Source organism: Gymnoscopelus microlampas (assembly GCF_963454915.1).
Source record: "Gymnoscopelus microlampas genome assembly, chromosome: 2".
Taxonomy (NCBI): Eukaryota; Metazoa; Chordata; class Actinopteri; order Myctophiformes; family Myctophidae; genus Gymnoscopelus; species Gymnoscopelus microlampas.
The window spans coordinates 18,139,129-18,152,925 of NC_139939.1; the positions used below are offsets into that span (position 1 = coordinate 18,139,129).

At 40.5% G+C, this 13,797-nt stretch overlaps 1 protein-coding gene across 1 annotated transcript; it reads left to right on the forward strand.

Annotated features, from left to right (window-relative positions):
• LOC311036639 (transcription factor AP-4-like) lies at nt 1-8,518 on the forward strand. The gene is made up of 7 exons (XM_084045474.1): nt 1-343; nt 3,138-3,303; nt 3,734-3,832; nt 3,999-4,169; nt 5,295-5,450; nt 6,418-6,588; nt 7,589-8,518. Exons 1-7 carry the CDS (start codon nt 255-257, stop codon nt 7,742-7,744), a joined length of 1,008 nt encoding a protein of 335 aa, XP_083901600.1. The 5' UTR covers nt 1-254; the 3' UTR covers nt 7,745-8,518.
• The last annotated feature ends 5,279 nt before the right edge of the window (nt 8,519-13,797 follow it).

Genomic DNA, 13,797 nt, shown 5'->3' on the forward strand with positions numbered 1-13,797 from the left:
AGCCACACACACACACAGCAGAGGGAAGACCCCATCAGCTGTGGAGCAACACAACCTTTTTACTCACTATCTTTTTTTAACTGCGATTTCCCCCCCGAACACGCGGTATTAGTATTGTGAGTTTTTACTATGTGCCACTGATCTAGGATCAGACCGTTTTTTTTAGTACAACCAAGAAGGAGAAAGAAGGCGATCTGAGACTCAGGAGAGGGAAAACACAAACAACACGGACTTCTTCAGAAGCTGGAGAAAGCATGGAATACTTCATGATGCCGACCGAGAAGATCCCCTCACTTCAGCAGTTCAAGAAATCAGAGAAGGACGTAATCGGAGGGCTCTGCAGGTGCGCTTCCCCGTGTTTGTGTTTTTTTTGTGTGTGTTAAAAACAAAAGTATGTGACACACACCACCACGCGTGGCCCGGTGGTCCCACAGACAGTAGTGATCATCGTGGGTTGGAGGTAGCATCTCCCGCTAGCTGCGTTAGCTCCTGATCTCACTAGAGAACATGGTAGTAGCAGCAGCAGCAGCTCCGCATGCCAGCTAAGGTTAGCTGCCTGCACGCTGACTGACTCGGTGCTACGATGTTTCATAAAACACGACCCCCAAACGTCTCGAGCGATCAGACGTGGCTGTTGGGTTGGGGGGTCGTGTCCGTTTGTCGCACTATTAAAATATGCGAGCACAACACGTCAATATCACGCATTTATGGGCACTTCAACATCAACCACGTGGTTGGGTTACTACCGTGCTGCTGCCCCGCGTCCTGTAGAGCGAACCAGATGTTTAATCACGATGTTTACGCTTAAAATACTCCCCCTTCGTGTCTCGATCGTTTATGTGTATAATCGATCGAGCGTTGATCTTCGTTTTGGATAACCGTGCGCGCAGGTGTGCGTGTTTGGCGAGTGCGTTAGCTTAGCCACACTGAGCTAACTCGTGCCTCCCGCAGCCATGCTGCTTGTTGTGTCGTCGTGTGCCGTGATTAGCATTAGCCTGTTAGCCAGTTAAACATCACGTCCCAAACAACCAGGCGCACTGGTTTTGGTTTTACTGCCGCAGCTGGGTTTTATTTACGGGTCTTTTACGATACGAGTGGATTCATTAGACTGTATTGCAACAACACTGCGGCCCGTGAACATAATGTGGTGTAAATACTGGCCAGTTTGAGCACGGTGTTTAACCAGACTGAGCCAGTTGACGTCGTGCTCGTTGGGAGAAAGCATTGTTCTCCTCCATGCCAGAGCCAGAGGGTTGGCCTAGTGCTGCCTACTGCTGTCTGGTGTCAGCTTCCACTGCTACTGTTGTTAGTCACATTAGTTACATTCACTGACTGTCAGTGGTGTAAAGTAACTAAGTGCGTTTACTCAAGTACTGTACTTAAGAACAATTTGTCCCAGAGTCTTTACTTTACTGGAGTATTTTCAATACCTTTACTTCTACTCCACTACATCTCAGAGGCAAACATTGTACGATTGCTCCACTTCAATTATTTGAAAGTTACTTTGCAGATATAAATTATATTATAAAACATACATTTACCACTTCAGCCCTATTTTATATACAGGTTATTTTCAAACATTTTACTACTTTACTTTTGATACTTTAAAGTGTATTTTGATGCCAATACTTTTGTACTTTTACTCAGTAACATTTTGAACACAGGCCTTTTTACTTGAAACAGAGTATTTTTATATTATGGTATTACTACTTTTACTTAAGTAAAATATGTGAGTACTTCCACCACTGGTTACATTAAGTGACTGTAGCGTTGTTAGTTAGTTTAGTTACAACACTGACTGTACTGTTGATATTATTACATTATTTAACTGACTGAGTGCTGGTAGGTATGGTATGTTCCCTGACTGTAATATTTTGTAGTTACATTCATTGACTGTACTGTTGAATGTTGATATTCACATTATCTCACATACCCTGACTGTAGTATTGTAGTATATGATCTCACTGACTCTAGAGTTTGTTTTGATTGAATACTTTATTAACAGTTTGCAAAAAGTACATATGTACAGTTATACAATAATGCTAAAAAGATAACACAAAAAGTCCTGAGGGTTGGTTGGTAGTTAGTTACACTGACTGGTTGAAGAGGGATGTGAAGTGACATGACTGGTGTATGTGCAGATACATTTCATGTCAGAATAAAGGTTGAATGTTGTAGAATGAATATTCCACTTTGGATTTCAGGACCAGCTTTAAAGATTGTTGGCACTTGGTACTCTATAAGTCAGATGCAGACGATGATGATGTGTGAGCTCAGAAATGTTGTTTAATTAAGGACATATTACTGATAAAAGAGTCTTGAACCATTCTACACGATCCTTTTTGAAAACTTTTTTTTGTTCGAACTCAGATGCCTATTCTATGTTTTACTTTTGGGTCAATGCCACAAAATGACCTATGAAGTAGATGACGTGAAAGGCCTGATATGCCCTTTCCATGTCTCAGTTCTTGCTATATATTATAGAGGGGCAGTGAGTTCATGCAAACTCACAAGACCTTCAAGTGATTAGACTGAGGAATGTAGAAGGTCAGTACTAAACCATGCTAAATTTCCAGGTTAAAGGTTACCTTGTTTAAAAGGAAGTGTACCACATTAAAGTTCTATTTTTACTATGGCTGTAGCACATGTTGCAATGTATGCTGGATGGGTAAAATATTTTCTAGATAGTATCCCTAGCTTGTAAAGCTTCCTTACAATAACTGCTTAGACAGACACAGTTCAAAGCCTGTATAGCTTATGGAAATTCACTTTACTCAAATATTGTTGTGCCAAGGTCTACAGATTATAATGTATATGAGGGAGTATGCAGCTCATGCATGATGAGTGTTTTACAGGACTCACGCCTTTGTGGTTCAAAAATAATTCTTGTCCCACTGTTCTGTTGGTCATAGACCTTCTGTGTTGTTCTTAAGGAAGTATGGTTGTCTCATTATAGGCTAGAGCTACATTTCTAGAGACCTTGTGGTGTTCTGTTGTCAATCTATTTTTCAGCTGTAGCTGAACAAAACATTTTTATAAGCAAAGCATGTGACATGAAATTGCATGAGAGAAAAGGTTCTAGGACCTTTTCCCACACCTACATATGATGACCATCTCATGTCTCCCCTCTCCTTCAGCCTGGCCAATATCCCACTCAGTCCGGAGACAGCCCAAGATCAGGAAAGGCGTATTCGCCGTGAGATCGCCAACAGCAACGAGCGGCGACGCATGCAGAGCATCAACGCAGGTTTCCAGTCGCTCAAAACACTCCTTCCCCACACAGATGGAGAAAAACTCAGCAAGGTGACACACATACACACAATTGCCATCTTTCCCTTTAGATCTGTTTTGTGATCTCAAGGCATATCCTTTGTTTGTCAAGATTTAGCATGAGATCTGTGTGTAGGCATCATCCGTTTCTTATACTTATAAACCCTAGCATCCCTATATGCTGGGTTAAACATCCAGCAAAGCTAGCAGATCTACAAGCTTGTAAAGCATTGTGAGCTTGTAGATGGGCTACTTTCGGCGAGGATGTTTATCGTACACTCAACAATAAACATCCCCACCGAAAGTAGAGCATTTTTTGCCCTACAATGTAGAGCAAAAAATGCACGTGTCTTGAGACAACTATCACCAAGATAGTTGCATGTACCGTAATTGTTAGTGTGCATAACCATTGAACTAGTTTTGTGTCTGACTTGCTTCTCAACTGTGGATTATTTCCTGCTAGGCGGCCATCTTGCAGCAGACATCAGACTACATTTTCACCTTAGAACAGGAGAAAACACAGCTCCTGCAGCAGAACAATCAACTCAAACGGTTCATCCAGGTAATGGAGTGTTAATGTCTTATCTCTTAGCTATATGTGTCCCGTTCAGATTGACCAGAGTTTAAAACTATGTAGTGAGACACCCATGTCTTGTCACCCTTGATCAAACTGGTACAGAGTGTAGACATTCATCCTGATACAACTCACCCTAATGTTGGTCCTGTAGGAATTCAGTGGCTCATCGCCTAAAAGGAGGCGAGCGGAGGAGAAGGATGAAGGGATCGGTTCTCCAGATGCGCTGGAGGAGGAGAAAGGCGAGGAGCTTAGGAGGGAGATGCTCGAGCTCCGACAGCAACTTGACAAGGAGCGCTCGGCACGCATGCTGTTGGAGGAACAGGTGAGCAGGATGGGCGAGGGTGGGGAGAAGAGTTGGTCCTTGCTTACTGTAAGTCGCTCTGGATTAAGAGCATCTGCTAAATGCCTAAACTGTACTTGAGAAAGACGTGAAAGAATAGAGGTATACACGTAGATATCGCATTGGTCATTGGAGTGATTAATCAACATGGTTGCCATATTGCCTCCTAATACATGTATGCCCCATGTTAATCTATTCAAACAGGAGGTCTCTGCAATTAAAATCATTGCAACTTGCTGAATTGTCAACCGTTAAGTTAACCAATAAGTTAATGTGGGTTTTCATACCAAGAAATCTTGTCTAATGTAAAGCAAAAGGTTTTAGTCTCAGGTACTTGTATCCAATATATACAACTCAGGCATGATGGCAAGTTCCCCCTGCCAATATAACATTAACGTACCATCCAGTGGCCAATGCGCCATTATGTATTTTATGTCTATGCGTGCAAACCGGATGGAACTTGGGGAAGAGAAGACAGAGATACGCTCAGAATGGGAAAACTTTAAATGCTAATCATAGCGACACAGACAACGCAAGATGAAGCTGTCAGCAAAACTGGCATTGGATGTTGTGAATCTCACTGTTTTCATGGGGCGATGGAGGGTGCATATGTGGACAAGCGGCTAGGGAAAAAGTTTGCCCACAATGTCCTGTGGGTAAATCTTAATGTTGATGTTTAGATGTGTATGTTTAGAGTTCACTATTGTTCCTATATGTAAAATGTAAAAGATAATGTGTACATCACAACTTTAGGTGACTCTGTTTAAAGAGATAGTGGTGTCTTGTTAGTCGAATCTTAACCGCCTGGCAGGTGTTACCAAGATGGTGCCCGAGTGAACAGACTTCTTTTAAAGAGTCTGTGGAGGAATGGGTTGTGATGAAAAGATTGACGCACCCAAGCACAAAGTGAATGAGACACAAACAGATGAGAGCGCAAAAAAATAGCTACATTTAATGAGACTAAAGCAGTAATTCTGAGACACTTCCTGATGCACCGCTGGCCACTAGAGACAAACAAACAATATGCACGTCATAAACGCATTCTCACGTTGTCTTTGTGTGTGTGTGGCTGTGTGTTTGCGCACGCTTGCGTACATGTTCCTCCAGGTGCGTTCTTTGGACAACCACCTGCATCCGGAGCGTCTGAAGGTCATCACAAAACAGGTGCAGGAGGAACAAGCCCACCTCCAGAGTCAGACTCTATTACGACTGCAACAGATCCACGACCAGCAGGCCAACGACAGGAACACACACAGTCCACAGGTCAGAACACACACACACACACACACACACACACACACACACACACACACACACACACACACACACACACACACACACACACACACACACACACACACACACACACACACACACTTCATTAATCAAGAGTGAACTAGGCTAGGCAATTCTATGACATATTTTAACACATTCAGTACTGTTAAAGCTGGTGCATTGACGGGGTAACTACAGTATGTCTTACTGCTACACACCACATGAATCTTAAACAAACCAAAATGTCTGATTTTCTAACATACGGTAAATGTACATTCAATTAAATATAGCACTTATACTCTATTATATATTTCCCAAGTATAACAAAATATCTGTAGAGTATGATGTTGCCTAAAACAAAGACTTACAGGTGATGCTTTTACAATCGTAAACGAAAGAATGACAGATGAAATACCTGTGCGCTTCTTCCTTGGGCTCCTTCAGGAGAAATGTCTAAATTCATGCCACCTGAAAACTTTCCTACTGCTTCCAGGACACATGATAATTACAGGTCACTTGATGACCACTTTCTAGTTTCTATTGAAACGAAACGCCACTAGTAGGTGTTAAAACGTTTTCAGAATAAGCTAAAAAAAAAACTTGGGCAGGACACTCCTCGCCTGGCATCTATAAGATGTCATAACTAGTTTTCTATCTTGATCTTTTCTTGACAGCAGAAGGATGACATCTGTGACTTTTCTGCAATACTTCTTGCGTGATCCATCCTTAGTATCTACAAACCTTTTCACTGTGTGGTTAAATTGTGCTGTCACATAATGAGAACAGTACATACACATTGATAAATGACGACCAGACATGCACTTTCACCAACACTATCTCTCGTACACACTTTTCACACTGTTCAGTGTTTCCGCATGCAATTCAGGCCAGGGTATATCAACAAGACTTGCATTGTAAAAATGCATTGTAAAAACATGTATGTTTTCTGTTTCAGGTGCTGGCCCTGACCACTGTCCCCGCCCCCACAAACCATCCCACAGTTATTGTCCCCGCTCCCACGCTAAACCAGCAACCCCATCATCACGTCACCGTGGTTACCATGAGCCCTGCCAGCCACACCAGCACTGTGTCGACATCTCGACAAAACCTGGATACTATCGTACAGGTACATTTCTATGTACTTAAGAATTTCTGTGTAGAAATATATGAAGAGGAAGGAATAAACACTGTCTATGGTCATTAATGATACAAATCTAAACATTCATCAGAGATTATTGTTGATTTTAGCCATTTTGGCCTTTACATATTTTTACATATAACAAATACTGAAAGGGTAAGAATGAAAGAACCATTCCATTGGTTTAAAATCGAGTTAACATTGTTGGCATATCACAATATGAGGACATAAATCTACTGGCTTCATATTTATAAAAATGAATGTTTATTTCAGCCACTTTATCGGACTACTACACTAAGCGCTGTCTTGATAATGGTGATGGCTTGATAAAGCAAGCTATAATGAATCTGGATCAAATGAAGCAGTCAATGCAGGCCAATAAAAGATGCACTAGCAGTTAATGTTCCTCTTGTGGAATTTTCTATAGATAACTACTGGTAGAGGTCAACACTAGTATTAGACCAGGACAGTCTTCCAATGCCGATTACTTATTTTGGCTGGCCCTGAATCAAATGACTTCTTGCCACTTCCTAGCTAGTCCGATAACTCTGCACAGCTTCTGTTGAGTTTGGGTGAGATGTTAAAAGCTGGGTGAGACAAAAATAATACCAATATAATTGTTACATTTCTGAAAAGGTCTTCACTTGCAGCATGACCTACAACTGACCTTAATCAGGTATCCTAATGAAGGTCATTTGATCAAAATGTGCTTTCTTCAATGCACTCTGTTGTAAGTTACTTCATGTCTGACATCAGGAATTGAGTTTTAAGACAAACATAGTCTGTTAAATAATCCAGCTGTCACTTGTTTGCCAGTGGAATGTGCCTTTAATAGCTTTGCAATGCTCATGGGCTCGTTGGGCTGTTGGCTGTTCCCCACAAGTACCCAAATGGCCTGTGTGGCTCTGTTGGACAGGTCAGTTTATGTGGTTTCTGGCAACAGGTCAAGTGTTTTGACAGTGTTTTTGTGCCTTCTGCCACGCTACAGGCCATTCAGCACATTGAGCGCACTCAGGAGAGGCGGGCTAGTGCAGAAGAGGAGCAGAGACGCGCAGTCATTGTAAGCCCCTCCCACATGGCCATGGATACTGCTTGCTCAGACACAGACACTGACACGGAGGGAGAGGACTGCTCAATGAACTGATCCATCCTTTGAACACACACACACACCCAGCAGAGCAGAGAGAAAAGGTGACAAAGACTTGTGTTCCATCACACCCAACTTTTAAGCTGTCAATAATGGAGCGCACTCACACACACACACAGACAAACACACAGCCCAGACTTTACCAATACCTACCCACTGTAAAGAGTAATTACTTTCAAGAGCTTGACGGTATATTCTTTTTTGTTTTAAGAAACATGTCTTTGGCATTATCCAAAGTACCCAAATCCAGTGGTTAAGCTCTCAGTCAATGATGTACTGTAAAAGTTAATAAACATAGGATAAACATTTTAGAGGCTGTATTCTGATGTCCCTACGAGTCCACAGCCATAAGATTGCTTTATTCTGTCGCATGATTGTGTGCACATTGGAATTATGGTCCTTGCTGTTCAGGGCAGACGAGAAACTTGAAAGTCTTGGCATGTAAAAGCTATTGGCCGTCCTTAACTTTTTATTTTATTTCATGCGTTTGCTTCAAACAATCACAGCTCCCTCGCGTCCATACTGACAGTATTATTTGTTCTATGAATTGCTAAACATCAACATGTGCTGGAGAGTTGAATGTAACAACACAACAAGCAAGCAACTCCCCACTCTTGTATTCAGAAAGGGACAAGGGGTTGTACTTATTTCATATTTTTTTATACGCGCTACCTTTTAGTATCACTGGTCAGCAAACCTGGCTAAAGCTCATAGTGTAAATGTAACTTGGGGACAAACCCAAGAATAATTTGAATTGGTGAATAATGAATGTTTGGGGTGGGTTGGGGAGGACGGGGGGTGGGGACGACAAGGTTCAGTTTTCAAGTTTGGAATTGGCCCTTAATGAATAAGCTGTTGCACAGTTTACATGGAAAACAATGGATCCCTCTCTATTTTTAAAGTTGCTCGTTGTCTAAATTGTTGTATATAGAGGTGATCATTGAATTATTTCGTTCACAAGAGGTGACTGAGGCCTTTGAAGAATGAATGAATGGGTTTTGGTCATTCTGCATATAGTCAAGCATGTCTTCATGGTCCTATTCTACTCTTATCTCATTGGCTGGAGACACAGATTGTGTGTGGTCACTTCTGAGCTGTAATATCCACCAGGGCTGCACAATTAATTGTATGATTTTATGCATCACAATTATGAAATGGTGAAACATGGCAATTCAGACGTCTATTTGGTCAGCTGGTGGACCTTGCCCTTATCTCCTCACTCTTACACATTTAGATTGTACCAGAAGATTGTACAACCCACCTCTCCATTCAGCAGGGTCAATAAACTCAGAGGCCATTACATACCATAATATGGTATGTGATTGCTTATGACACCCACATTCACAATGAGCAACAAAGACATTAAGGAAAATATAAAAGCAACTTTTTACCCCAAAAATCATAATTGCCAATAATCGTGATTTCAGTATTAACAATAAATGTTCTGGATAATCACTTGAGCCTTAATTGTGCAGCCCTATAAATCCACTGTGATTGGTAGAAAATACTCATGGAAGTATGTTTTTAGTTTTGTAGTCATTTCAAATCTTTTGCATTTGAATGTTATACGGCATACAGAAATACACAACTTCTATTGTCATTACACACAGCAACACTTGATCTTACCGGCTGGACAATATATCGATATTGTTATATGGCGTAAGTGTATTCCTGGTTTTAAGCATCTAAGCCCTCTTTTGTACTGTCAAAAAACCTTCAAAAATAGCTGATCTACAAGCTCGCAACATGTTGTGAGCTATTATAACTGTTTTTGAAAATGAATATATTGTCACAATTTCGATATCATGGTTTTTGCTAAAAATATCGTGATATTTGATTTTGTCCATATCGCCCAACCCTTTAATCCACCAGGAATCACCTGGGCCCAAGAGTTCAAAACTTTGAATCCCCAAATTATCTAATTCATCAAACTTCTTATTGACATAATGTTTGCTGAGATAATTCTATGATCACAGATCAGTTATCAAAGCAATCCCAATCCTCTTTTTTTTTTGGGGGGGGGGGGGGGGGGGTTTGAACCACCCAAAATCCAAACCGGATCCACTCTTTTGAAGGCCCTCACATTTTTAACTCTTGGGCCTTGGGTACGGTGTATAGAACAGACACACTACTGCACATTCCAATAGTGTTGTTGAGTGCTTAGCATGTTCTTAGGGGTCAGAGCTGTAAGCCCTTTAATTCAAACATTTTGCTTCATCTATTCATCATTTAAAAAACAACAACATTGCAGTTCAAGGGGGTCCCTTAACCACTTTCAACCTGGCATACTTATTTTGGGCATGTCCCAATAGGCAAAAGAAATATTAAAAATGTTTTGACTTGTAGATGGGCTATTTTCGCCATTGTGCAGTGACATATAAATCAAACTTAAAGGAGGAGTTCACCTAAAAAATGACTTATTTTCTATCAATTGCACACCCTATGAAGCCTTGAATCCATGGATTCTTTTTTGTTTTTGTCGCATTCCTAAGCTAATAATTTGATTCCTGTCTCCTACCGGCTAATGTATCCGGTAGGAGACACAAAGTAGATTATTTGTGTCTCCTACCGGAAATACACATTACACACGGTCATCAAATTATTGTCTTAGGAATGCCACAAAAACAAAAACAAATCCATGAAATCAAGGCTTCATGGGGTGTGTAATTGATGGAAAATATTTTTTGGGTGAACTCCTCCTTTAAGTGGTTAACTACTCAAAAGGAGCAAAAATAGCCAATCTGCAAGTGTGCAACGCATTGTGATGTGACTTGTTGTGTGCTTGTAGATCGGCTAGTTTTTTTTGGGGGGGGTATCGACATGTTTAGCTTATGCCCAAAATAGCAATAGCAGGTTGGACAGTGGTTAATAACTGCAGGACCTGCTTCTAGCACTTCACTAAACATCTGCTCAGTGCTACTAGCTATGAAAGAGGGGCCTCGTCCACACAGGGCCCGGCTCCTGTTATTTGTTCTTAACCACTTAAACCCTCTATACTTGACCGGAGTCGGCTCTGTAGTTTGTCCGCTCTTCTTTTCCCCCTCTACACCACATCTCTTCGTCAAAATTAGCGATCCACAAGCTCCCAACACATTGTGTTGAGTTGATTTAAGGACAAAATAAAAATAACAACTGAATGAGGGATAAAATAATTGACAAATATCTTTGCCCCTGACAATAATAAACAAATATACTGTACATCCTCGCTCGATCCAAAGCTGAATGAAATGCAAATGCGTGCAGCAACAAAATAGATTAATAAAATATAATTTTAACTGTTTTCATGTAACATTTGGGGACAGGAATCCTGAGCTTGTAGATCTGCTATTTCTGGCGAATGTTCCCCCCAGAATAGGGATGCTAGGTGGTTACATTTCGGTGACTATGCACTGGAGTCGGTCGTGTATATGCAATTCTTAGTCCATATATATTTGATTAATCAAAGTGGTGAAATTGAGACGTTCTTTGTACATTGTACATCCATGTAAATATTTTGACATTACAACAAAGAATGTAGTTTCTACTTTTAAAGGTGCTCTTTGTGAACCTGATGCTCTTCGGCATAGCAGGTTGATTAAGCTTAAAGAATTCATTACATGGCTTCCTTGATCCTTAGGGTTTGGAGGCAGTATGGGGGAAATTCTGTTAGGATCATTACCAGTCATTGAAAAGGTTTGGAATCGCACAAATTGTTGTTGAATTGTCCATAAAGTGTTTTTGTCCTGATAGACAGTAGACACATGATGGCATGATTTACAGTACATGGCTGTCTGTCAGCACGGTCCTTTCACATGCAGGGGAATTTGTTGTGAAGAAAAATCTTCAGCAGTAATCACGACGTCTGTTGACAGTCACATTCCCTGGTTGCAACAAGCGTAATCATATTTACCAATGAACGAAATCCGCAAATCAGTCCAGGAAATACAGCCTGGCTTTAATATGAGGAATATTTGGGAATCGTACAGTGATAATGCCGATGATGAAAGAAAAGGACAGGTCGCATCCAAACAGAACTGTGGAATTGTTAGTTATTAACCGTGGCGTCCTTATTTTGGGCAGGTCATCGTATCATTATGCTAATCAGACAAAGTTTCCATACACAAGATGATGAGAATCAAAAGAAACGTGAAAAATAACACATCTATAAGCTCACAATGCGTTGCAGTGTGAGCTTGCAGATCGTCTGTTTTCGAATAGCTGAAATGTAAAATAGGGCTCAAGTGGTTAATTCTAAAAATGGCCAAAACATTTGTCCATACATTTGTAATGGAATGCCATGCTAATGCAAAGACAAAGGTTTTGTCTGACTGAAACAGGTGTCATGCACTGAACCAGAAATGGCCCTCCCTCTGCCAGCTTGCCAAGTTTGTCCCCTTCACGTTGTTACTTATGTTGTTTTGGGAACTGGACTGGAATCTCTCCTTGGAGCGAATTCTGTCTTGCTCTGTTTGATATTCAATGACTTGATGCTGTAAAACATTCCATTTTTGGACTCTTTGTATCTGTCTTTTGTTCTGTTGCCAGTTGAGGCGTTTCACCACGGATGTTCTTGAGAAATGTGTGCTTTTGTTTGATGGGTAATTTTGTCGCATTTTCTTTTTTTTATATACAAGTTTTGCCATGACTGACTCATTCTACAGGAAATTGTTTTGTCTCGAGAGAAAATTCTTCATTCTGTACTAGTGACATCCAAATTAAGTGAATGATATTTCCCAGTGGGGAAAATCTGTTAATGTTTTTGTCTGTAAAATTTGTTTTGTTTTGTTTTTTTATCAAGGTTTGGATGTTTTTACTGACTGATATTAAGCCCAGACTTGTGTTATTATAGTAGATCTATATTGGACAGATGTTTTTTGTGTGTTAACCTTTGAGGCTGAGGCTTGATATTGGTCAGATAAACACTTGTCTCTTAAATGTGTACATTATATTGCAGCACTGCTGTCTTTTGGTGACATTTGATTATATGAAGCACTTCGCTGTTCTTTATCCCCCAAATGAAACAGATTTTTACATTTTTAAAAGAAAGCTCTTTGTGTATGAACTGAATACTTGTTATTTTTCTGTTGCTTTTCCTCTGTCTTCATTTATCTTTCCTGTCATCCCATTTGCCATTTTTGATGATGACATCTTTATTTTTTATTTGTTTGTCAGTCCAGGTTGTTGAGAAGCTGTTATATTTTGTTTATAAAAACTTGGGTGAACAGGCCTTTGTAAACACGAAAAAAAAACAATAAAATTTGTACGTTGTTTTTTATAACACTGTTTCTTGCTGTTGCATTGAGTTTACATCCACTCTAATGGTGACCTTTTTTGTCCACCAGGCGGCGGTGTTTGGAGGAAGACCTTTAAGCCTGATTTATACTTAGATGCACACCTGTGTCAACGCACCAAAAATAGCCGATCTGCAAGCTCACAACTCATCGCTCCATGATGCGTTGTGAGCTTGCATATCGGCTATTTTTGGTGCGCCTCATGGACACGCAACAAAGTATAAATCAGGCATTAGTATTCAATCAACATAGAGGAATTTCTCTGTAGTTTCAGGTTCGTGTTTCAGATTTATGACAATCCCTGGTGACACTTAAAAGACCTCCTTTCAATCTTCTACAGGTTTAGGAGCTGGTGACAGCTCATTTAAACCATGTTTTTAAAAGATTTTATACTTTATGGAATTGAGATGGACTACATACAGTTGTAGCCTCTACAAAAGTTGAAGAGGGTAACCAGACTAACTACACTTAACCTAAATAATGTACCATAAACCTATTTTCTACTAGTTAACACTACCATACCATATATAACTAATAATAATGATTGTATACATTAAAATAGGTTCCAGTCCAGATTGCAGTTCTAAACACATGACAATTTCACTGTGTAATATTACATGCTGTAGTTTTGCCCTGTTCTCATAACCTCTTATCAGACAGGCAACTTGTTGGGTGACACACAATGGCGGCCATGGATGCAGCTGCTGTGGCCCCACCTCCACTGGCACGCCCTTTGACCTTTTGCTGGAGGGATATATATATAGTGTGAGATTGGGGGAA

Bases quoted from the DNA above. Each gene is read 5' to 3' on its own strand.
- LOC311036639 (XM_084045474.1), top strand. From the start codon at position 255: ATGGAATACTTCATGATGCCGACCGAGAAGATCCCCTCACTTCAGCAG. The intron at 4,170-5,294 runs GTGAGCAGGATG...ATGTTCCTCCAG, and splicing joins GCATGCTGTTGGAGGAACAG to GTGCGTTCTTTGGACAACCA. The intron at 5,451-6,417 runs GTCAGAACACAC...TTTCTGTTTCAG, and splicing joins GGAACACACACAGTCCACAG to GTGCTGGCCCTGACCACTGT.